Consider the following 26296-nt stretch of genomic DNA (forward strand, 5'->3'; position numbering starts at 1 on the left):
AAATTTGAATGAGTTTCAGTCATTCGGCAACTGCAAAGGTACAAATTCTACTCTGGGATGCCAGGTTGTGAGAACCTACCAGAGCAGGCTAGGGGCTGGAATTAAAAGGGAGAGATAGGTTGCGTCTTTCACATGGGCACTGCAACAAGACAGAAGAGTAACTCTCCTGGGTTACTTACAACTAATGTTGTTTACCAGTTCTTAATTGGGATCTTCCTTGTCTGTTTTATACACAAACCATTATCATTCATGCTCATTACTTCCTCTCCCTCTCCCCTAAATTCTACCCTAGGAATTTGACTCCTCTCCACCCCCACCTTTCCAGACCACCATTTCTACATTAATCACCTCTCAATATTTATTATTTATTTAACTTTTTGGAGTTGTGGGGATCAAACACAGAGGCTTTGTGAATGCTAGCCTCTACTACAGAACTCCACCCAACCCCTGTACCCCCTTTCTTTTGTCTTGTACAGGATTTGTCACCACACAGTTCAGTTATCACTTTTCTTGTGTTGGAGCTTATTGTTTGGGACTATGCTTTCTTGGTGTCTTGAAGTTGAGGACAGTGGTATGTATAGTGCATTTATCAATCACTGAGAACATGTAAATATAGGAAGGCTATAAATATCTGCAAATCACATGTATAATATATGTAAAAATTTATATGCAAAACCAGAAGTGTGTATGCTTATGACTGGTTCATCTTAAACTCATGCATAATTATGATAAGTACATTCATGAATCTACCTGGTTGGGAAAAGGCGTTGTCTGCATAGCCGTGTCTTCTTCTGAATAGGCCAGAATTGTCCTCAAGGACCTTCTCAGGTGCTCTTCATTGAAGTCTGGTGCTTTGCCTACCAAGGATGCTAGTGCCATGGTTACCTGCATCTTTACCCTTGCAAAGTTCTGCATCGGAACAGATGACACACACAAGAGACAGTCAGCACGTAACGAAGGGGAGGCTCCAGACACTCACAGCTCCCAATGCGCCTTTCATTCCAGTCCTAAGCATTTCCTTTTCTCTCAACAAATTGTGAGCTACGCTTTGCACAAGATTCACTTTACTGTTCAAATGGGTCGGATGGATTGTATGCTCCCATAAATCTGTCTGGCTCCCTTTAAATTTTCATTGCCTTTGGCTGCCTCCACTCTGCAAGGCTGAAGATTATTATAAAGTTGGTCACAGGAAATAGGCATTAGTGCCAAGAGTCTCTTCTTGGAACTTACAAAGGGGAGGGAACCTTCTAAGGTGGCACTTTTTTTTCCCCCCAAGGCAGGGTGTTTCTCTGTGTAGCCATGGAACTCACTCTGTAGACCAGACTGGCCTTGAACTCACAGAGATCAGCTAAGGCAGCACTTTTGAGGTTTTTGGATTTGAAATAAGCAGCTTCTATTCTCCCAGGACTGTGAAAAGCACAGCTACTCCAGGGCCCATGGAGCATGTCCTACAGGTTTTTAAACAGTTATCCCTAACATATCATGAGAACCAGGGCCAGGGGTCTAACTTAGTAGTAAAGTAAGCGATTAGTGTTGTGGGGTCCTCAGTTCAATCCCCAGAATTAACACAAATCAGATGAAAATAAGACAAAGCAAAACAAAACCCCAAGGAACCCCCATTTCTTCTATGGGCCCATTTATCTGCTCCTTCCTCACTCTATAAATTCTTGTTTGAGGCTAGAGAGCTTCCTTTACAGAGTTTAGTATAAAAGACATTCTTAAAGATGCTTATTAACATAACGGCAAACAAAAGTCCCAAGCATGTGTTCTTACATGTGTACAGACTAAGGCAAAGGTTTGCTGTGAAACTGAACCCCCAAAGTGTCTACATTTCACTTAAAATTCAGGTTCAAGTCAGGCATGGTGGCACATGCCTTTAATCTCAGCAACTGGGCAGAGGCAGGCAGATCTCTGTGAGTTCGAGGACAACATGGTCTATATAGTGAGTTCCCGGACAGCCAGGGTTACATAGTGAGACCCTGTTTCAAAAAATCAGAAAAAAAAACCCCTTCAGGTCCATATAACAATAACCATTTACAGTTCTCATCCACAAGGTGTCCTGGTGCCACCCTGAACTAGTACCGATTAAGACTTTAGAATAGGACACTTTTCCGAGTCCGTAACCTGCCCCTGTGTTTGTCCCACGTGCAGGAGCTGCGTGGCTGCTGGGAAGCATGCACCCTCTCAACCTGCTGTTGCTCTCAAATGCTGGTGTCCTGGTGTCTTTCTCACAGGGTGGAAGTAAAAGCTACGCCTCCCCCGACACGCTTCTCATTCATGTTCTCTCCTGACTCTGGGCCACCCAGCCAGTTTGTGCTTACGCCGGTGGCGCCAAAACTGAAGCGCATGAGGAGGTAGAGGGTGGCGCAGGCTTGGCTCCGGGTGACGTCCATGCTGCTGCTGCAGTGGTGCAGCACTCGCTGACACAGGTCGGCACACTGCTCCACCTCCTCCTCGAACAGCAAGTCTCCAAACTAGAAGAGACACAGGGAGTCATGAGGCAGCGCCAGGCACTTTCCCAAGCTCTCTGGCTGGCTGTTGCAACATGCAAATGTCTGTTTGGACAGGCAAAGAGCCCGAAGGGTTAATGTAGTGCTCCCTCAACATGTGCTACATGTGTCAGACGGTGGAGGTAAGCGATGACGTCCACTTAATTGTGAGTCACACAGCTGAGGTAAGGCTATGCCATTAACTTCCCTGTTAGCCAGGTTGCATTCACTGGTGAGGGAGTCGCAGCTCTGACGGACTTACTTGTGTTTCATGGGTTCCTTGGAAATTATTGGTGACTAAGAAGGAGAAAATTATTATAATAGTGGACAGCGGAATTCCACTTCATAAATTTACAAGATCCCATATAGAAGGTACCCAGTAAGGGTTCCCACAAAGAAGGAAAATAATCTTAATACGCTACTAATCAAATACAGTTTTCAGGCACCTCCCAGCATTTTATAATGGTCATTTTGTCACATTTATTAATGGGAATCAGGTATAGGATTAATTTCACTGCGATAAGGTATTTACGGAAAGGAGAAACACTAGTGTCTCAACTGATTTTTGCTCTCAAGTCACGGACTTTCAGTGGGTGGTCATTTGACATTTCTGTAGTTAGGCCTACATTTCAAGGGTGAGATCCACTGTTTGGCATCCCCACAGCGACTTCCTGATAGTCAGTGCGTCTACTTTCTTAGGAAGAGGTAACACTTTTACTCCATGCCCTCCGTGAGGTTTGATCTACTTGCAGAGGGACGTGAATCCAGACAAGAATCTCACTTTTAATTAAGGGGAAGAAAACAGGCGTCCCGTGTGTACCTTGGCAATGAGTGCCCGGAGAGTTGCGAAGCAGTGAGTCAGGTAGGTGGTGCTCTGATCACAGCTCAGAGAATTCACCAGGACCCGCAGGACGCCTCCCAGCAGGCTGTCTTTACAGTCCAGGGCGGAGCTTGCCTGGGGGCAGAAGAACAGCATCACCACTGAATCACGGCTGAAGGCTGCCACTGATTATCTTAGAGACCTGGCATCCCTTCTCCTTAGCTGAAAGTGTTCTGTGAGCCACCACGAATATCACTCATTAACAATCACGAGAGCTTAAGCCCTCTTTCCCAATGACAGTTTTCAAAATGAATTGACTTGAGGTTTGTACCCAGTTTGGGATATTAAACAAAGCTCTAAGGTTCATCTCCCTCCAGCCGGGGTTATGGAACGTTCTTTCTTTGTAGGCATGACTTTCTACCAGTGTTTCAAAAACAGCTGGGAGCTTCACGTACAAGAGCGCTACTTGGGGCAGTTGTGTCTTCTAAATCGGCAGCCTATATATCGGCTACAGAAGGACTAACAAGAAGGATAATAACAAGTATTTTCTAGAGTGCCACTTCCTTAGGACACTGCCAATCATTCTGAGGCTTGGTTGGTATCAGGTACACTGCTCTCAGAAATACCTTGTACAGAGATACCATTGATGTGACGCTAAATGTTTAGGGTACCAAAGTTAGGAAACTTTCAAAAGATACTTGAGTCCTCCTTGGATGCTCAAGTCCCTCCTATAACAGGGGGGTAGTTTTGCATATATAACCCACAATCCTCTCATGTACTTTAAATCATCCCTCACTTTCTTTCGGTACCTAATACAACATAGAAACGCCATGTCAACAGTTGCTATTCTGTATTGTGCAGGGAACAAGGATGGGAAACTAGAAAGTATGCATATGGTCAGTACAGATCTATTTTTATTCCTAATATTTCCCAACGATGGTTGGCTAAGCCTCAGGACGTGGAACCCCTGCAACGGGAGGCTGACTTGTATTTTCCTAAATTAGGGATGGCACATTCACAGGCCTGTCCTTCTGCAATCTGAGCATAAAACACGTCATTTGTCACACTAGCACTGTTTTCTACCCAGTGCAGTCTGAATGTTGGAGGAGCAATAAAGGCCACCTGAGAGAAAACTTTTAGTCAAGAGAGCATTATGTCTGGCTTGTATGGTAAATCGCTTGGCCAAGGGACCAGCCCTAGGGTCGCAGGCTCACCTTAAATCATGTTACAGAGATGGGCAGAATAATTAATCCTTTAACGAGAGAGTGTGCTTTCCTCCCCAGAATCCCTGCTCCTAGCAGAGTGGCTTCCTGGGCCAAAGCCACGAAGCTTTATCCATCTGTCTCCTTTTCTAAATTATTCAGAAAGTGTAACTTCTCCTTTACCTTTCTACCCCTTTTCTAGTCATACTTCCCCTAACACTGAGTTTTCCCCACATTCTGGGCTCCCTTCCCTGCCACGTGACTGCTTGTGTGCGTCTGGCCTCTGTGCCGGTTTAAACAGCAGAGCTGTCTTTCCTTTTCTCCTCCAAGCTCCTCCTCCCAGTGACCGCTAAGATTTACAACTTGTCAGCCTGGGGGATTTTTCTTAAAAACACTAATAAAATCGTCCTTCACTTTTTCCTTTAGTCCATTCTTAACTTCCTTATTAAGGAGACTAAGAACCCCAAGAGGGGACCCCAATCCCTCTCCATCATCAATAACTCCTATCCTAGCCAATTGGAATTGACCTACCAGGAGAAACCTAGTTAGCATCCTTGTTGCTGTGCTCAGCTAAGAGCCCATTGTCTACCTTATAAGTCGAGCATGCGTACTTGGGCCAGCTTAACCTTGAGGGTCAGCTCCTCAAACACCCAACTCTTTCCAAGGGAGTAGCAAGTCAGAGAAGCCAGAGGATGCCTGGCATCTCTGGAATCTGCAAGGTAGGCAGGCACTGCTGTAAATTCCAAACTTTCCCACTTTAGTTTTAAAAAGGCCTTCTGAAGTCATGTTCACATCTTTCTCAATTTTGAATGAAGATTTCTCTATTCAACTCTAAGAAATGCACCCACAAACTGGCCAGATGGGGTGTGTATTGCCCTCACCTGGATGATGTTTTCCTGCATATCCAGTATGATTAAATTTGCTTCTGTAGCCAGATTGCCACTGATCAAGGCTTCTTGATCTAACTCTGCCTTTGTTCTAAGAAACAAAAGGAGGTCAAATTAAAGCACAATCTGGCTTGGCCAGGTTCCAGCGATGACAACCAATGCACCATGTCACAAAGGATTCTTTAGAACAGTCAACCATGATTAACATAAAGCAGCTGGCCTTGACGCAAGTGTTTCCTGGGGTTCACGTCTGGTTGGGAAGATGGTCCAGTGAAGTCTCCAGCTCATCCGTATCTTAACTGTTATTAATAATGATGGCAATTATGAAAATAACAAAATGGGCAGAGAAGTAATTATTGGTTGCCACTAACAATTAGGTGAGCCTATCAGCTGCTTAAAGCCTCAGGGCCTCGTCCGCTGGTCACACGTGAGCACTATCTGAATGGGGTGGGGGTGGGGCTGCAACATGCTGGAAAGACGGGATGTGATTTGAACTTGGTGAACATTGGGAAACAGTGAGTCTACCTGAGAAGGCGAGAAGGTTGCCTAGTTGAGGGTGGGGCTGTCTGTCCTTCTCCAGTGGGAAGCAAGGCTCACATCCCGTGGGGCGGGGCATCAAACATTCTGCTGGGGGTTACTGGACTAGAAAGTACCAGGTAGGAAATGGGAAATCACTGGGCACTGTTTCTTTTTCAGATTTAATTTTAAGGAGCAGGTACATTCTATGTACTAGTCCATCTATCCACACAAAACAAGCGAAGCTGGGAAGGCAGAAAGTGGTCTCCTCTTCCACAGCTTTGCCTTCAACGGTTCAGTTACCCATAGTTAACAAGAGTCAAGAACAGATTCTAGAGATAAACAAGCCATTGGCTCTGAGTTGCATGCAGTCCTGAGTGGCACGCTGTCATATTCCATCCCATCAGGCGATCACTGTTTGGTCCAGCGTATCGAGGCTGCGTATGCTACCTACATGTTATTTACTCAGTTGCTGTCTTAGTTACCAGACTGACTGACAGTCTCACAGTGATGTAGAGGAGGACTTGGTACCACTCACAGCTTTGGGTATCCACTGGAGTGTATTGCCTGCAGATAAAAGGGTACTACTCTACTTGGTTTTACCATCCAAATTTAGGTTTAAGGAAAGAGAGGTAGGAAACTAACTTTCCCAGTAGTCGTCCCCAGTGGCTAAGATGGTACCACTGATGCTGGGGCATTATGCTATCAGTTCAAATGTCCTGGACCAGGATTACCACAGAGTTGTTCTTCTTTTTCCCTATCCAACAACAGTGGCTTTTACAACACTGAGAGCTCAGAAAGGTATTTTAAGTAATATCACACTTAGGATAGAGTCTTCCGTTCTAATTGTTTGATGACCCTTTCCCCCCTTCTCCAAATGATAGTATATGTATAAGATAAGTGAAATATACAAGCTTTTTTTGATTAATTTACTCATACATTTAAATTTACAGCACCAGAGCCAGGCATGGTGGTGCATGCCTTTAATTCCAGCACTTAGGAGGCAGGGGCTGGTAGATCTTTATGAGTTTGAAGCCAGCCTGGTCTACATAGTTCTTATGAGTTCTGGAGCCAGCTAAGACTACCTACTGAAACTCTGTCTCAAAACAGCAACAGCAACCCTCTGACCAAAAAAACCCCACACTTTGACCAACACTGTCCAGTAGAATGTACGAGGGGCCAGATGTATGATTTTAGATTTTGTGTTAGCCACATGAAAAAAGAGAAAATGAATTGATGGCATTATCTTTTCTTTTCTTTCCTTAAAAAGGTCTCACTGTGAATGGCCTGGAATTCCAGGCTCACCATGTAGACTAGGCTGGCCTCAAACTCATAGAGATCTAGCAGCTTCTACCTCCTGGGTATTGGAATTATAGACATGTGCCAGCACACCCAGCCAATGCTAATTTTTAACCAGTACATCAAAAGTACTGTTAGTAAGTAACAAATTAAAAATTATTGTTGAAATGTTCAATCGTGTGTATTTTCATGTGTTCTACATCTCAATGTGAAATGGTCACACTTCAAGCTTCATAGCTACATGTGGTTAGAGGCTCCTGTATAGATAGTACAGACAATCCTAACCTGCTTTTACAGTTGTGATAAAATGCACATAGCATAAAACTTACCACCTTAGTCTTTTTTAATTGTATGGTTCAGTAGCAGTAAGTAATTTATATTACCATTATATATTGTCACTACTCCTGGAGGTCTATTAGTGCGGCTCGGACTTGTCTGCACAGTCCAATCACCTGTAAAGTTTGACCAACCTAGAAATGGCAGAGGGTAACTTGGGGTGCTTTGACACTAGTGTGGTGGCACACGCCTTTAATTGCAGCACCCAGGAGGCAGAGGTAGGCAGACCTTGTGAGTTCAAACGCAGCCTTGTCTACATAGAGTGTTCAGGGCAGTGTAAGGCTCTATCCAAGGAGCAGGTGGCACTCTGGAAGTTCCTGAGGGTGATCTGAATGTGCAGCCCAGGTTAAACACTAACCTCTAAAAGAAAGAGCCAAACTGATTAAAATGAAGCTAAAAGAAAATGACAGAAGCTGTTGTCTAAAAATTATAACATTTCCAAACAGCTCTCATGGAGCGGTTATAATTGCCACCCAGCTGCTGTGGAAGGACTGTGGGGTCATCAGTCACTGGTAACCAGCAGCCCACCAGGAGCTGGAAGCTGAGAAGGAACCTGCAGGGAACTGGCGGGACCTGTATGGTCAGTCAAGATTGCCGATGTCAGCAAGTGGGAAAGGCTCCTTACAGCAATTCACACAGCCCAGCCAAAACACACCGCACTGCACTCCTGTTACAGTTTTGTGGAGCAGATGACCTAACTCTCTAAGCAGTGCTGTGCCGTCTACACACACCTGTTGTGGGTGTACACAGTTACCTCACCCACTAAATGAAAGTGATAGGCAAAGAGAGAGGAGTCGAGAAAGCAAGGCCAAGTGCCCAGCATGTAACTTCAAATCCGTATTTCCTCCCTGAAAATGGGTGCAAAAAGGTACTGACACTTAGAACCAAAGATCTTAAACACCAGCTAGGGAAATCAGAGCGAGCCCAAGTGCTCTAAGCAAGCGGGCATTATTACTAAGACCAACAACTGTTTGGTTCCTGTGTAATGTCAGAGTAAACAATGTATGTCTCCATGCATCTTTGGACCTGGCAGCTGTGGTTGCCTCCCTTCCAAACCCCAGAAGAGCATATTCTTGTTCACTGGCAAAGCCATCACTATTTAATGGGTAGCACATACTGACTTGCACAAGTAGCATCCTTCACTGTTAAGAAGCTATGGGATACCAGATTATTTGGCATGCTTTTCAAAATTATTATTAAAATGTTTCTAGGAAAAATGTTTTAGAGTAAGTAGGAAAAATGTGATGTTTTAGAGTGAGTTGGACTCCCCATTGTCCCATAAATTGACTAGGATATATTATGGTTATGGTAAAGATATTAACATTCATTTATAAAACGACACTCAAGTCTCCTCATCCCTCCCTTTGATGAACACTTCGCACTCCATGAAGCTGTATTATCTATGCTTTGTCGTAAATGTGGGGTCCTCAACCATTCAGGGTTCTGCTCAGTGAATCTGCCATAAAGCTACCTATGGCTAAGAGGCAGAGAAGACATAGGTTATCTATCCACACACATTTAGCTTTTGCTCTCATATCTCTAAATTGTTATATACAGTCCTCTCTTTCTCTCCCCTTTGGTATATAACTCATAAACACATGTGCTGGCTGGTTTCTGTCAACTTGACACAAGCCTAGACATACCTGGAAAGAGGGACTCTCAATTGAGGAACGGCCTCTATCTTATTGGGCTACAGGCAAGTCCATAGAGGCATTTTCTTTATTAATGATTGATGTAGGAGGGCCCAGGTCACTGCGGGGGTTGCCACGCCTGGGCAGGTGGTCCAGAGTTCCATGAGAAAGCAGGCTAGCAGGTCATGGAGAGCAAGTCAGTAAGTTAGTATTTCTCCATGGCCTTTGCTCCAGTCTCTGTCTCCAGGTTTCTACCCTGACTTCCTTCTGTGATGAACTGTAAATCATAGGATGAAATAAACTGTCTCCCTCAAGCTGCTTTTGGCCATAGTGTTTTAGCAGAGCGATTGAAAGCAAACTAAGACACACACACACACACACACACACACACACACACACACACACACACCATATATTGCCATCCAAGCAGGGTTGTTTTTCATTTTCTTTGTAATTTTTTTTCTGATTATAATAGATATGAAAATACAAATCCAATGTAGGAAACATAACAAATTGTGAAAAAGAAAATACAAATCACTTACATTTTTAAAATTCCCAAATCAATATTATTGTTTTGGTAAATTTCTTTCAGAGTTTTTGTTTTTGTTTTTTTTTCTTTTTCCTTCGAGACAGGTTTTCTCTGTGTAGCCCTGGCTGTGGTGGAACTCACTCTGTAGGCCAGGCTGGCCTCGAACACACAGAGATCCACCTGCCTCTGTCTCCCAAGTGCTGGGATTAAAGGTGTGCGCCACCACCACCCTATTCCATGGCCTTTTATAAACACAGCTCCTGTATGTAATTAGAGATTAGAGAGTAAACTCTAAAACCAAGCATCTGTCCTGGTCACTTAATGATTCCACAACATGTTAATAGCCTGGTACTTTGTTCTACGTTTCCATATTCTTAAACATCAGAGCAGTTCTGACTTTTAAAATTTATTTTTATTTTATGTGCATTGATGTTTTACCTGCATGTATGTCTGTGTGAGGGTGTCAGATCTTGGAGTTATAGACTGTTGTGTACTAACATGTGGGTGCTGGGAATCAAACCTGGGTCCTCTGGAAGAGCAGTCAATGCTCCCAAACACTGAGCCATCTCTCCAGCCCAAGCAGTTCTGATTTTTTTGAACAATTAAAAATAAGGCTACTATAAATATCTCTGACTATCCATCTTTGCACCCATTTTCACTATGGAAATACAGATGTGGAGTTGCACTTTTCTCTATTTCTCTGCTCTTCACCGGCTGCTTTCATCAGCTACCCAAGGGTGCAGAAACTGGGTTTCTTTAAACAATGAACACATTTTTTAAGAGCCGAGGTCACAGCTTCTGACATCTTTGGGCATCCTGGGTAGCTGGAGCTGTATTTACACAGATAGTATATTTCCTTTTCTTACCCCTGGAAGAATACAGTTGTCCCAGAAACATAAGGAGCCTGGGAAAAAGAGTTTAAGACTTTCAATGAAAGTAGCCCAGAGCAGCCGAGCAAGCGAGTGACTCACTTATCCAGCTTCTCGTTAGCTTGCCGCCACTGCGTCTGCTCTTTCCTCCACCTCAGATTTTCACTCAGGCCTGGAAATCGGTCATTCCCTAGGAGTTAAGAAACACACGACAGGAATTTGATTAGTGTGAAACCTAAGATAACCCCAAGTCCAGGGCCCAGCTTAACTGAGAAGCCTCAGCACATTCTTCTGTTAATCAATCTGTGCTGCCACGAGGAGACAAAGCCGCCATGCTGTCTCTGTGGTGACCTGCCCTGGATGGACAGGAGGCAGCTCTGGAAGATGTCTTGCCTTTCACATTTCCCCTGAGCAGGGGCTCCCCTGAGCAAACCCCCCCTCCCCCACTGACTTGCTGGAAAGAAGAGTAGGGTATCCAGAGAACGTGCTGAGCGCTCTCCAAAGTCTGTGCCCTCCTGAGAGCACATGACATTTGATTGTCTTAAGGTGATGAGCTCAGGTGTTTGGGTCATGGGGTCCCTAGGATGGTGGTACGCTGGCACTGTTTTGGGGAGACTGCTCCATTCCAGTTGTATACTGAATGACTCAGGGATATGACTGTGGGTCCCAGAACCCTCCAGTTGGTTGATCAGTCTGCTCCAGGGGCCTAAGCACAAGGGAGACAGTGCTTCCCTCCTCTGTCAATCACTTTCCTGGATGTGGCCTTTACTTGCTCTTAAACCTTAATTAAAACGTGACATCTGGGGACTCTCACGGTGATTCTTACCCTCAGAGGCAGAGAACAAGCATCCTACAAGCCAAGCACAGGATCCAGAGCCTGCTGTCTCAGGGAGTGACATCCAAGGACCTTCCTCCCCACAAAGAGTGAAGAGCTGTCCGACAGGTGGGGAGGCCTACCCACACACCTGGAGTGCGACGGCGCATCATCTCCCCGCGGGCTCCTTCCCCACGGAGCAGGGCCTCTTCCAGCTTGGCCTTGACATCCCTTGACTTCTGCAGGACCTGGTTACTGACTTTGTCGGAACTCTGCTTTCCCTGGAAGGACAGAGGTAGGAACATTCAGTTTAGCAGTGTCTCTACCGATGAAGAGATTTGTCAAAAGAGAACACTTTGGGGTCATGGTGGGGAGTTTTGACACGTACTACACAGTCACTTTTCTGGAGGCTTCTACGAACAAAACTTTATTAGTAGGAATGGGCCCACTGCAATAGGCAGACACTCTCTCCATGCTGAATGGTCACATCTGCAAACACAACCAAGCTATGGGGTGGAAAACAGACATATGAAGAGCAAATGATACAGCCATTGCTCAAAGGGAAGAGGAACAAGATGGGATTGAAATAGAAAACCAAGGCATCCCACACTTACCTTGTACTCAAAACAGGAGACACAGATGAACAGCAGGTCTAAAATCCTGTTGAGCTGCATGGAAGGCAGGTCAGCAATCCACCTCCGAATGAGGCCCTGGTCAGCATTTTTCATGATCCACAGGAAGCAAATCATGAGGTGGCGGGTGGTGTCTGCATTCAGCATGTTGTATTGCTTATAGGGCTGGAAGGAGGCAGATGGTGGGGGAGGGTGGGGAGGAGGCCAAGCAACAGAAAAAAAACAAACCAAAACCGTAAGAGATGAGGACCTCTTAGAACACTGTACCTACTTCTTCGCTGGCTGGCCATCTGCTTTCAGTAGCCCCATCTTCCCAAGACAAAGGAATGTTTCCTTGGTGCAGGGTGCTTGGTGCGCAGTAAAGGCCCACCTTGGGCACAATTTGGGTTAAGCTAAGAACCACCGAACTGAGCACTGTCTGGTGGTCTGCCCTGGACCCTGACCATGTTCTCCAATATCAGTGATACAATGGAGCATTCTTGTTGCTAAGATCTCCAAGAACTTCTTCAAGATGGCCCGTGGAGGGTTGGACTTATGGAGGAGAGCTAGCCTAACCAAACACGATGAATAATCCAACAGTGAGCAGTTCTGCTTCACATCAAGATCATGAACTGCTCAGCACGTGGATCAAATCCGTATGTTTGTGAAGCCATCTGCAATGGGACCTACACCAAAATTCACCCGAAGGTGGGTGGGTCCTCAGGCTGTAATTCCCTAGGAGCATGTTCACTGGAGAGTGCTGCTAAGCACGCTTGCTATAACTCACAACACCAAGACAGACAACTGTGTGCAGCTGCATCCTTGCTGCATGTGGTGTGGATAACAGTCAGTGGAGTGCGGCAGTGACATTGCAGTGAGGAATTTGTGAGTAGGGTGAGGGAAATGCTAGCCTTGGATGGGAATGACAGATGACGAACTTCCTTTCACTTAAGGTATTCTGAGTATGTTGACAAGAAACGAGCGTCTTCAGCTAGAACGTCACAGGGAGTATGTTCTAACAGGTGAATTTCCGGCTTCTATACTCCTTACAGGCAGTTAATATAAAAGGCACATACTGCCCTGAGCAGGGAACTTTGCTAAGGAGGATCATTCAAATGTAGAGTGCGGTCAGAAGGTACACTGTTGAACTGTAAGATTAGTGATGCCAAGTCTCATGTGTCCCGTCTCCCTGACTCCCCAACCCTCCTGGGCAAGGGTGAAAGGGGCTGAGGCTCTAAGTGCTGGGAGGAAGGGAAAAAAAGAAGTCATCTGGTAAAGAACAGCTGTGTCAAGACCCTGCCTCACTCAGAAGAAAACCAAGCAAGTTTCCTGCCGATTCAGATCTTATGTTGAAATGTAAAATGAAATAGACTGCCTAGCTCTCGCAAACCCTAGGTTGCCCTAGGCGCTCGCATCCCTAGATCATAAAATACAACACACCAAGTCACATAAGAACAGAACAGTAACAACACTGAGCTAGAAGGTGAAGTGCTGTCTCAACAAGAGATGGAGCGCATCATCAGACAGAGGAGTCCCAGCTCAGGTGCAGCATCCCACAAAGAGCCCTTCTGTCAAAGGACAAGCCAAACAAATCTCCTTGGGCGCTCTGGGGACCCAGGAAAGCTGAAGGCTTTTGCTTTGGAAGCTCTGGTCCCTTCAGTCATTTATTGGAGGCAAACATTAAGACTAATGACACACGGAGTAAGCCCAGCCTAAATTCAATGGAAGGACGCTCTGGGTTGATCTTCTCTGCAATGATTTCAGAATCCCCGAGTTCCCCTCTGCACTTGGCACACTGGGACTGGCTAAATGTGACATATGCATCCTTTGTTGTTACCACGGCTGTCTGAGCAGAATGCTCTCTGCTGTCAGCCTTTTTGATTCCTGTAGCACAGTGGGGAGGCAGAAACCATCTCTGCTCTAAGCTGGGTTCACTCAGAAGTCAGGAGGAGGACACACCAACAAAAAATGTGTACCAACATACCAAGGAAGACAGCATTGACCCGCTCATCTTCAAATTAAGATGATTTCCTGCTATGGCCAGGGCCACATTCTGGTTGATTCCATTGGCCACATCTTGTTCCTCATACGAGCCACTGGCGCGGCTCTTCCCACCTCGAGCATCTGCAGCTGCAATTAAACATCACTAGGGGTGATGGCAAGCCGAAGGCCACAGTTCCCTGTCTTTAACCCAACAAGTGACAGAGGCGTCTTAGTTACTAAAGTCAGCAAGTAACTCAAAACCTGGTGTTCACCATCATGTACCCAGAGAAAAAGCAGACAGGCTTAAAACAAAGTGTTGAGCACAAGCTTAGGCTACACATTACTTTTTCAGATGTTAAAAATAAAAGTTTTCAAAGTTTTGTAATACTTCTCTGTGTTCTGTTCTGTATTTAAAATAATACTGTTGATTTTAAATAATGATCCAATAAAATGGAACCTATAACTTCAGAATAAGTACCTTGTGGAATAATATGCTATTATATCATGCACTAAGATTGTTTCAAAAGTCAAAGCAAATGCTAATTTAATATATTTTATATATAATAATATTACATATTATATTATTATAATGCCACATAATAGACATATCTATATTTACAGAAAAGCCAAACTTGTCAAAGGTCACTTATGGTAATAGATGAGGCTTAAGTCTGAATTTAGATGCATCTTTAGCGTTTTTATTTTTTTTTTTTGTAATTTTGTTACATGTATGTCTGTGTATCACTTCGTGAATGATGACCTCAGAGGCTACAATAGGGCAGCAGATGCCCTAGAACTGGAGTCACAGACAGCTGTGAGGTGCCATGTGGGTGCTGGGAATTGACCCTGGGTCCTCTGAAGAGCAGCCAGTTCTCTTAAACACTGACTCAGGTTTCCAGCCCCATGAGATGTAGCTTTAAAAACACTTGTTTTTATTTTATGTGTATATGTTAATGCCTACATGTATGTATGGTACTTCATGGGTTTGGGGAGGTCAGAAGAGGGCATCATATCCCCTGGAACTGCAGTTACAGGCAGTTGTGAGGCACTGGGAACCAAACCCAGGTCTTCTGCAAGAGCAGCAAGAGTTCTTAATTGCTGAGCGTTCCCCCTGGTGATTTACACGAGGAATTTTTGTTTGTTTGTTTTTTGGTTTTCTGTAAGAGAAATAACTACTTCCATAGGAATGCTTACCTTTCACTTTATAATTTGCATGAATTAAAAGTTCTAGGTGATTATTCTCAACTTATGTATTTGTGTGTATGTGAATGTGAGAGCGTGTGTGGGTGCATGTGTGCAGCTATGCATGTTCATTTAGAGGCAAGATGACCTTGTTTTGTTCCTCAGGCACTGCCCACTTTTTTTCTTCTTGGTTGGCTGACTGGAGAGCTCTAGGGATCTTCCTGTCTCACTTTCCCAGTGATGGGATTACAAGTGTATTCCACCATGTCAGAAATGTTTCTGTGAGTTCTGGGAATCGAACACAGATCTTTGTGTTTGGATGGCAAGCTCTTTACTGACTAAGCTATTTCCGCAACCCAGTCTCCTTATTTTATAAATTGTTATTGTAATGATTTTACAAATAACTTAGAGGTGCCACTGCACTTGGAGGAAGTGGGAAACTCAGATGGTTCTCTAAGATCAATGGTGGAGCCTTGTAAGGACTTCTGGGCTCAGGCAGGTATTCTCTGGACTCTAAATCATCCATCAGCAAAAACCCAGCAGAGCAAGGACTACCCTGAAATGATCAGAATAGTGCACTTCCACCTACATTCTCTAGCCCATACTGTAGCAGGAACATAAACCCAGGAAGTGGGAAAAATAAAAAATATTATGCTTTCTTCTTGTAGTTTTAAGCAAGAGATACTGACCTCTTGTTGCCAAAAGCAAACCTTTTTTTTTTTTTTTTTTTTTTTTTTTTTTGCTGTAGCATAATTTCCTAATACTGAAAGACACCATGATTTGTATGTCAGTGGGTTGGCATAGAGCAAAAAGTTGTTTGGGCCGGGCGGTGGTGGCGCACGCCTTTAATCCTAGCACTCGGGAGGCAGAGCCAGGCGGATCTCTGTGAGTTCGAGGCCAGCCTGGGCTACCAAGTGAGTTCCAGGAAAGGCGCAAAGCTACACAGAGAAACCCTGTCTTGAAAAACCAAAAAAAAAAAAAAAAAAAAAAAAAAAAAGTTGTTTGGTTTCAACTACTCCTTTGTAAGCACCATGAGAGAAAATGGACATGTTTGGAGGCAACAGAGCAGCAATCCCAAAAGAGAGTGGCGAGTTCTGTTCTATTTCATCCTTTTGCCGCACAGATGACGGCATCCACCATAAACTAGCAGATCCATGAATGAATGTGCAAATATTTTCTCACCAAACAAATAAAATACATACAATTATGTGTTTTGAAAACCTGTCTGGGTCAAAAAAGCTTGAGTGGCCACTGCTGTGAAGAGTCACCCACACAAGCCATCCACACTAGAGCTGATGAGAGACCTTGTATTCTGTGTGAGGGACATCTGGCAGGGGCCTACTGATCTAAGACAGGAAACAGAAGGTCCTTACCTGTAAAGTCATAGAGCTGCGGCAAGGCGTCCAGAATGATGCCAACCAAGGGCAGGTAAAGGGCGGCGATTTTGACCTTCACTTCTGGTTTGAGACACCGTGGATCCAGGTCGTGAGAACTCAGGAGGCTGTGGATGGCACTTACAGCTTTTCTCTGTACCCTGCTGATTCTGTTGACATAACATTGAGAAACCAGGCTATGGTGAGGGAGACTGTGATTCTGAACAATTGGGTGACAATGTGAAAAGCAAGCAAAGTAGGGCTGACAGGAGACGTCTGCTCCCGTCTGTGTTACAATCCTGGTCTACTTTTAGCTTCCTGTTTCCAAGCTCATCATGTCAGATGGGTACTTCATTCCTTTTGGATACTGAGTAACATTCCATTGTGCACAGAAAATGATCTCATTTATCCACTCATCCACCGATGAACGTTTGTTAATACTTTGGGACTATCATGAATGCTGAATACTCCTGGCTTTTGTGTGGGCCTACAAGTATGTGTCTCTTGGGGGGCTGGAGAGATGGCTTAGTGGTTAAGAGCACTGCCTGCTCTTCAGGAGGTCCTGAGTTCAACTCCCAGCAACCATATGGTGGTTCACAACCATCTCTAGTGGGCTCTGATGCCCTCTTCTGGTATAAAGTTGTACATGCAGATAAAGCACTCATATACATAAATAAATAATAATAATAATAATAATAATAAAGTATGTGTCTCTTGGGTATGTCCCTCAGTAAGACCACTGGAATCATAACTCTATTTTTACCTTTATAGGACTAAGACAGCTTTAGTGATTTCTTCCCTCCCTTTTTGGTTTTTCAAGACAGAATTTCTCTGTGTAGCTCTGACTGTCCCGGAACTCACTCTGTAGACCAGGCTGGCCTTAAACTCAGAGATCTGCCTGCCTCTGCCTCCTGAGCACTGTGACTAAAGGTGCGTGCCACCATTGCCTGGTCTCTCTCTCTCTCTCTCTCTCTCTCTCTCTCTCTCTCTCTCTCACACACACACACACACACACACACACACACACACACACACACACATATGCTGGGTATTGAACCTAGGTCCTAGCACATGCTAGCCACACCTCTGCCTCTCTGTCTTTTTATCCTAACAATCCTAGTAGGCAGGATGTGGTATTTAATCACAGTTTTAATGAGGCACTGGCCTGACAGTTAACGATTCTGAACATCTTTTCACCTGCTTATGATCACACCTTCTTTGGAAAATGTCTACATCAACCTTTTGCTCATGGTGGTGCATGCCTTTAATTCTTGTACTCAGAGGTAGAGGCAAGCAGATCCCTGTGAGTCTGAGGCCAGTCTAGTCTACATTGTGAGTTCCAGGACAGCTAGGACTATATAGAGAGACCCTGTCTCAGTAAACAAATAAAAATTTTAGGTACAGCCAGGGGTGGCATAGCATTTGGGAGACTGGGGCAATAGGATCATGGGTTTGAGGCTAGCCTGGGCTACACAGTGAGATTTTCAACAAATAAAAACAAACAAGCAAACAAAATAGAAAAAAATATTTTTCCTTTTATTCCTGAGGTCTAAAATTAAATACATGTATCCACATGATACACACAAGCTTTATACAAGTAAACACACATAACAAATTTATATTTCAGATATAAATTCATTAGATCTGTGACATGGAAATATTCTTGCTCTTTCTGTGGCTCTGTGGATTGTCTTTTAATTTTCCTATTTAATTTTTGTTTTGGGATAGTTTCATTATATAGCCCTGGCTAACTTGGAACTCTGTGTGGACCAGGCTGGCCTCACCAAGCTCCTCATGCCTCTGCCTTGTAGTGCTGAGATTAAAGGTATTCACCACCATGCCTGGACTCTTAATTTTCTTGATGATCCTAAGAATCACACAAGTTTCAATATCAGTGAAATCCAATTCTGTTTTTTTCTTTGGTTGCTCAGACTTTTATTTTCGGAGCCGAAATGTCATTGACTAGTTCAAGTTTGTGAAGCTGACCACTTTGATTTTACCTTATCTATGCATTTCACAGCTTTGGGTCTTAAACTTAGGCCTTAGGTTTAGTTAATTTTTGCCTATAGTATGAATGAGGGTTCACTTCATTTTTTGCATGTGAATATCCAGTTATCCAGGAGCATTTGTTGAACTATTTCTCCCTCACTGAATTGTTTTGAGTGCACCAGTCAAAACCCCACTGATAAGATTTACTTCTGGATTCTTAACTTGATGCTACTGATTAATGTGGCTATTTGTGTTTTAGAACCATAAAGTCAAGTAATTTCACTTTGTGGTAAATTTTAAAATCAGGAATGTGAATCTTCCAATTGTATTCTTTTTTAAAAACTGTTTTGGCTACATTGGGTTAATCATCTGGAATTTTGAGAGGCAGTGCATCAAATCCACAGGTCAGTTTATGGAACGGCGCCGCCCCAGCAACATCAGCTGCTCTGACCACGGACACGTGATGTGCTCTGTGTAGCTCTCGTCCTGGCAAGACCCTTCTGTTCTTTCCAGTGCACAAGCCTTACTCTGCTTTTGCTGAATCTGTTCTTGAGTACTCGATTCTTTTTTGGGGTTTAAATAGCACTGTTCTCTTAATTTCATTTTCAGACTGTTCATCACAAATACACATAAACACAATCGACTTTTATATTGGTCTTGTACCCAGCAACCATCTTGATAAATCCAAAGAGTTTTTGGAAGTAATGACTTAATTTTTTCCACAAATAACACCAGGCTGTGTATGAGAATGAAGACATTATGCTTCTTCCCAGTGTGAATATCCAGTCCTTCATTTCATTTCACTGTCTTTAGTCCTAGACAGAACTCTTAGTCCGAGGCTGAACAGGAGTGACAGATATGGAAGGTTTTGTTTGTTCCTGGTCTTAGGGGGAAGCTTATGTCTTCCACGAGTGATCAGGTGAGCTGTGAGTTTTCCAGAGGTCGGGATGAGACTGAGCAAGTTCTCTGTGATCAGTACTTTATAGGCAGCTGTACCACACTCCGCCAAATGCTTTTTCCTGCATCTGTTAAAACGATTGTGCGGTTTGGTCCTTTATCTGCACGGTCACCTGAGTGTCAGGAGCATCTGCTCACCTGAGTGTCAGGTGCTGAATTCCTTCCACTTTCCTGAGATCAGCACTAATTTGCCATGGAGTACAAGCTCATATGCTACTGCATTCTGTGTGTGGTAGCTGGTGACTTTTCACCTGCCTTCATCAGGCCTTGCTCTGAAGTCTGAAGTTGTGCAGTCTGGTTTGAGTTTGGGGGTAATGACAGCTTCAGAGAACAAGCTGACAAGTTTTCTCACCTCTTTTATTCATTAGAAGAGTTGGGGAAGGACCAGAGTTAATTCTTCCTTAAATATCTGTAGAATTCATTAAAACCTCCTGGTTCTAGACTTTTTTTGTGGGGAGCTTTAAACAATGTTGTTCTTTACTTAGTTACAAATTCACTCTCTTTACATGTTGGCGTCTGTCAGCTTTTCTATTTCTTCTTGTACTCAGTTTTGTCTTTTTAGGAACTTGTGCATTTAAACTGAGTCTCTAGTTACTGGTGTATAAGTTTTCACAGCACTCTTTAAAAGTCTTTTTATTTCTAGGAGGACCACAGCAATGCCCCTTCTTCCATCACTGTTTTGAAGATTTCTTTGTTATGTGTGTTTACTTGTATAAGGCTTATGTGCACCATGTGGATGTAGGAGTCCAAGGAGGTCAGACCCCTCAGCTGTCATGAGGGTTCTGGGAACCGAACTAGGGTCCTCTGCAGTAAGAGTAAGTGCTATTAACCCCTGAGCCATCCCTCTAGTGCCCCCTTCTTTCATTTTTTGGTCATTTCATCTTCTTTCTGTTTTCTTGGTCAGCAGAGCTAAAGGTTTGCCAATTGTTGTTTTCAATAATAAGCTTTGGGTTTGCTTTTTTTTTTTTTTTTTTTTTTGGTTTTTCAAGACAGGGTTTCTCTGCACAGTTTTGGTGCCTGTCCTGGATCTTGCTCTGTAGACCAGGCTGGCCTCGAACTCACAGAGATCCACCTGGCTCTGCTCCCCGAGTGCTAGGATTAAAGGCGTGCACCACTGCCACCCGGCGGGTTTGCTGATTTTTTTTTCCCCCAGTTGACTTTCCTGTTCTTTTTTTCATCTTTAACTAGTTTTTGTTATTTCCAGCGCCTGCTTGTTTCAGTCATTTCCCTGCTCGCTGAACATTCTTTTGACATTTTGTGGAAACCATTGTCCTAGTTAGGTTTCTGCCGCTGTGATAAAACACCGAAGGAAAGTAACGTCGGAGGGTTCCTATCCATGTGACTTCCTGGTTACAATCTGTCACTGAGTGAAGCCGGTGCAGGAACCTGGCGGCAGGAACTGAAGCTGAGACCCTGGCACCATGTGGCTTACTGGCTTGTTTCCAAGCTCGTGCTCAGCTCCCTTCCTATACTTCAGGACCACCACCTGCCCAGGGAGGCACTGTCAGCTTGGGCTGGGTCCTCCCACATCAATCATTACTAAGAAAATGCCCCTCGGACTTGCCTACAGGACAATCTGCTGGAAGTAATTTCTCAACTGACAGTGCTTCTTCTCAGTTGACTCTGGTTTGTGTTAAGTTCTCACACACACACACACACACACACACACACACACACACACACACACAAAACAAAAAAAAGGAAAGAAGAAAGAAGTCTAACCAGTACAATAATCACACACAAATATTTACTTATTCAAAAATAGTACATTAAAATTAAAAATAAAAAGTCGACTGTATTTAGAGCCCAAAGAAGTGACTTTGAGGGCCACTGAGATGGCCCAGCTCGTAGAGGTGGCTTCTGTCAAACCTGAGGCCTTGACTTTCATCCCTAAGAGCCACATGGTGGAAGAACTGACGCCTGCAAATTGTTTGCTGACCTCCACATGTGTGTAACGGCATACACATGCTCCCATCAAAATAAAGAAATAAATGCAAGTTAAAAAGAAAGGAAATGACTTCTACATAGGCACAAAGGTCTCAGGAGGCTGAGAATTACTGAATTTGAGGCATTGTGGACTATACAGCAAGACCCTGTTTCAAAAAACAAAACAAAACAAAATAGCAACTTTGACTTTAAAAATTATTATTATTATCATTATTATTATTATTATTATTGTTGTTGTTGTGTGTGCAAGTGTAGAGGTCAGAGGGCAACTCTGTGGAGTAACTTCTCTCTCTTCACCTTTATGGGTTTCTGGGGATCGAACTCAGACCAGGCTGGCCTTGAACACAGAGATCCGCCTGCCTCAGCCTTCTGAGTGCTGGGATTAAAGGCCTGCACCACCACTCCCAGCTTGCCAGGTGTTCTGGTCCTGGTGCTCGGCTTGACAGCACAGGACTATCTTTCGGACAGGTGCTGCTCTTGTTAGTTAACACAACGATACAACGAGGCAATTTCCAAAGCTCGAAAGCCACTGGATTTACTGAAGCATGGCCACTCGTGGATAAACCCAAGTGTGAGATGGCTCTGGCTGCTCACTGGGGAAAGAGGTGTTTCCCATAAGCCCTTGCCCCACTGGAGCTGAAGTAGATGTCGGTGAGTCTGTTAACTGCCTTGGCAGCAGAAGGACACACTGATCACTGGGAAGCAGGGCTAAAGGATGGTGTTTTTTTCTAAGGTTTAGCTCACATGCTGCAGTCCTGACTACTTCCGACCGGCTTTCTAGGAAAGGAACCGAGGGACGGCTGTGCTGCCCAAACTGACGCCGCTAATTAGCTCCTCTCTGGGTGTCTGGAGACTGTACCAACCTGATTAGAGGTAAGTACACCGTCTCTGAGTAAGCTCCCCCTTACAGCAGTAATACCCCAGCCACAGGTTTACAAGGATCAGAAACAGATGTCAGGGCTGTTTCCAAGTGGAGCAAAAACAGAAAATGAAAAACTACTGCTAATGTGAGCACAAAAGACACTTTCAGAAATCACTTAAAGTCATGGTATTTATTAAAAAGCAATTAAGAGAGTGAAAATAGGCAATTTCTTGTTTTCAAACTTTGGTCTCTCAGGACCTTATCAGCAACTATCCTAGGGCGGTTTTTTTTTTTTTTAATTTATTTATTTTTACTGATGTGCATTGGTGTTTTGCCTGCATGTGTATCTATGTGAGGGTGTCAGGAATTGAACTCAGGTCCTCTGTAAGAGCAGCCAATGCTCTTACCCACTAACCCATCTCTCCAGCCCCTAGGGCACTTTTTGTTGCTGAGAAAATATGTTAGTTACAGGACAGAGAATTGTACTGGGAAAGTTGGAATTCAGTTGAGTAGAGAGACCATGATGGAATGTAAGCCATGAGCCAAGAAGTCAGGCAGGACACTGCCGTACTCCCAGGTGTTCAGACACACACGTGGCGAGAGGATTCACAAGACCCGTGGTGCCTGGAGCATCTCTCTTGGCCCAGGAAAGTTTGTCCACAAGAAGTGTAATCTAGACACAGGACAGCTGATTTCTTATTAGCTGTCACTTCCTCTGTCCACACTGGGCAGTGGCATCTTGGTATTTCTTCTTGGTGTACTCACCTTGTCAAAAGTGGCCTTGTTAGGGCTGGGGGTGTAGCTTAGTGGATGAGCTCATGCTCAGCATGCGCAAGGCCCTGGGTTCCACCTCAGCAACCCTCTTGCAAAGTGGCTTTTCCCTAGGGAATTCACTAACAAAGCATTTTCTGTAAACTCTGCTCAAACAGGGACTTTAAGAAGTCATTTTTGAGATGGGCTTGGTGGTGCACGCCTTCATTCCCAGCACTCAGGAGTCAGAGGCAGGTGGATCTCTTAGTCTGAGGTCAGCCTGGGCTACAGAGTCCCAGGAGAGCCAGGGCTACACAAAGAAACCCTGTCTCAAACCCCCTGCCCGCCAAAATAAAGTCATTTTAAGCTGGGAATGAGCCTCGGTGGTAGAGTGAACACCTACAGTGTGTGAGGCTCTGGGTTCAATTCTCAGTGCTGTAAAAACAAGGTCATTTCATGGATCCTCTAATCCCCTTTCCCCTCCATACTCCATGGGTGCCATCAAGACAGGAGTGCTTCTCCTGGGAACCAGCAGTGGTGAAGTTCTGGGGTCTTGCTATACACATAAGAAGTTGAACTGGAAACTGTTAATATTTTTCCCTTCAAGCGCCACTCTGGGTGTCAGACACTTACCCGTCCCCTTCAGCATCCAGGGCGACAGCCAGTTCTGTGAAGAGGAGCCCCGTGAGAAAGTGCTGCTGTCGGTACTCCGGGGTCAGATCGAACATGCTGGCAATCTTTTGGTCCTGGAAACTGGAGCAGGAGCTTGAGTTCTACCGAAATATAAACAGCAGCTTGATGAGTGTTAAGAACTGGAATCAAAACAGCCCTGGCTTGCATTCACAGAGCTCTGGCCAGATAGTGCATGCACGGACTGGCCAACACGAATATGAGAACTAAGTATACAGGGCCCGTGGAGAAACCAGGCTGGGGTAGAGCTTAACAGGAGAGCATGTGCCTAACATCGCTGGGGTCCCAGAACAGCAAAACAAGGGGGAAAGAAAAGAAAAGAAAACCAGTTAATCCCTCCATTCTCACCTGGTATCAAAAGTTGCAGATGAACAAACAGCCCAGGATAAATGTAGACAGAGAAATGAGGACTGAACCCGGCCCCATGCTATGGCCTGTTTTCTCAGCACCCTTTCTCAAGGTTTCCTGAGCACACTGTCTGGATGCAGCTGGCAGTCCTAGGCCACTCATGTCCTGTGTTCTTACTCCAGGAACATGGCATCCTTCACCCAGGGCAGCAGGATTAAGTGTCTCTGTAAGTCCTTCCTTGTGCTTTGCTGGGTAGGGTCCTGTCAACTCCTTGGGGCAGCCAGAAGACGGATGTGGGGAGAGGACCCAGGTGCGAGGTCAACATGGGGAGGTCATAGGACTCATTCCACAGAACAAACTACAGCAGGCATTGGAATTGGTCCTTGTAAGTCACGTGTGTCCCAAGTCATATTATGGTGGTCATGTAGCTAACTTCGAGTATACCATCCGGAACAGATAGCTAAGCCAACTTCCTCTTATTTTTACTATCCAATTATTATTATTAATATTATTAAAAATGAGCCTTCATACATTGCTCAGGCTGATCTGGAACTCTTGGGCTCAGGCGATTCTCCCCCTTCAGCCTCTGAGTCCTGGAACTACAGGTGCCTCACATTAACAAGAGATTAAGTAGACAAGCCTCACCTTTGTGCTAGTTTCAAGTATATACAGCAGAATGGAATCTAATACTATCCTGGGATATCTTGCCTGCTGCTCTGAACATCTGATTGGTTTCCCACATACAGAACGTGACTGCAAAATAATGTTTCCTTAAGGGTTTTCTAGAGGACACTAATTCCTCAAGAAACCTAGGGGGGAAGGGGAGTGAGGTCATTTCCACTGTCAAATCATGTTGGGAATCATTACTTCTCATAACCCTCCCTCTCCAGCACCTCTTCCTTTCTAAGCCCTTTGACAAAAAAAAAAAAAAAAAAAAAAAAAGCGAGGTTAACCAAGAGTTTCCAAAACTCACTTGACTTTGGAACCCCGTACTTGCAAATATATCAAACCTGTATTTACATAAGAGATTGTATAATAATCAGTTAATGCCGACAAAAGAGGGCCTGAGACTTATCTAAGTTTCTTCATTTCCAGGCTTACAGATTCCTTCCTATATAGTTAGCCTCATGAGGGATCTTGGAGCCAAACTACTTGATTTGTCAATGATCAGATGCTACAGCTTCAGGGTAGCCCTACTGCCCATATCTGGATCAATTGTTCTGGTTTGAATAGCTTGATTTTTACTCTAACTAGTAAGACCAACATTTATAGGCGATGCATAATGGAACTAAGGTAATTAATAAAACAGCTTAGTGGATGACCTGGGAGGATATGGAGGGGCTGGGAGACGCTGGAGCGGTATCTGAAGTAGTCATGAAGAGGAGGTTCAGGTTGAGGTAATGCTCGTGGCTACAGAGGATTCGCAGGAACTCCAGCCGCATGGAGATGAGCGTTGGAAGGGTATTGAGCTTGGCTGATAGCTGGAAGGAAATACACAGAAAGAAATGCTTGGTACAGGATAACTGGACTCGAGTTTAACAGACACTAGCATGTTCTTTCTCAGCACAGTAAGATAGCAATTTGAGCAAAGGTTAATCTGAGCAACAGCCGTCATTCTGGGAGCCTCAGTCAGCAGCCCCAAATGAGAACTCTTGTCCCCGCCTCACAGTGTCTAATCAATGCCACAGCAAACGTATAGAAAATAAGCTTGGGGCTGGAGAGTTGGCTCAGAGGTTAAGAGCACCGACTGCTCTTCCAGAGGTCCTGAGTTCAATTCCCAGCAACCACATGGTGGCTAACAACCATCTGTAGTGAGATCTGGTGCCCTCTTCTGGCGTGCAGGCATACATGCAGACAGAACACTGTAAACATAATAAATAAATAAATAAATAATTAAAAAAAAAAAAAAGAAAATAAGCTTGGGATACGTATGTCTTCAGCAGAGCACAACTGAACACATTTTCTGACAGCTCTACTGTGTCTAAGAGGCTAAATACTGCCACCAAAAAGTGACAAAGTAACAGTTGAGGAAGGCATTGGGCAGGGCAGGTGGCTGTGTGCTGTGGGTGGCTTTACTTCCATCCTGAAAGAAAAACGACCCTTCCTGCACAGCTATTCATGCCCTGCTGTTCTGGGATCACCTTTCCCTGTGTGCATCTTAAGGCTTTGAAAACAGATGGCCTTGTATTTGACATGCACACAGTGCCCTGGA

At 44.4% G+C, this 26296-nt stretch overlaps 1 protein-coding gene and 1 non-coding gene across 3 annotated transcripts in view; one reads left to right on the forward strand and one right to left on the reverse strand.

Moving 5' to 3' along the window:
* Positions 1-26296, reverse strand: part of Dock8 (dedicator of cytokinesis 8) — a 203397-nt gene that overhangs the window by 27816 nt on the left and 149285 nt on the right. For both annotated transcript variants that reach the window (XM_052712081.1, XM_052712082.1), the window contains 11 exons: positions 25407-25565; positions 23680-23819; positions 16542-16711; positions 13988-14133; positions 12007-12189; positions 11544-11673; positions 10681-10768; positions 5393-5489; positions 3310-3444; positions 2322-2474; positions 751-909 (listed from right to left, as the gene is read on the reverse strand). In XM_052712081.1, the coding sequence (XP_052568041.1) occupies positions 751-909; positions 2322-2474; positions 3310-3444; positions 5393-5489; positions 10681-10768; positions 11544-11673; positions 12007-12189; positions 13988-14133; positions 16542-16711; positions 23680-23819; positions 25407-25565 (1560 nt within the window). The remainder of the gene's footprint in view (positions 1-750; positions 910-2321; positions 2475-3309; positions 3445-5392; positions 5490-10680; positions 10769-11543; positions 11674-12006; positions 12190-13987; positions 14134-16541; positions 16712-23679; positions 23820-25406; positions 25566-26296) is intronic.
* On the forward strand, positions 8558-8687 carry LOC128095834 (small nucleolar RNA SNORA24). Its single transcript, XR_008213433.1, has one exon. It is a non-coding gene; the product is annotated as a small nucleolar RNA SNORA24 (small nucleolar RNA).

Source organism: Peromyscus californicus, unplaced genomic scaffold, assembly GCF_007827085.1.
Source record: "Peromyscus californicus insignis strain IS unplaced genomic scaffold, ASM782708v3 Scaffold_4__1_contigs__length_199733344, whole genome shotgun sequence".
NCBI classification, from domain to species: domain Eukaryota; kingdom Metazoa; phylum Chordata; class Mammalia; order Rodentia; family Cricetidae; genus Peromyscus; species Peromyscus californicus.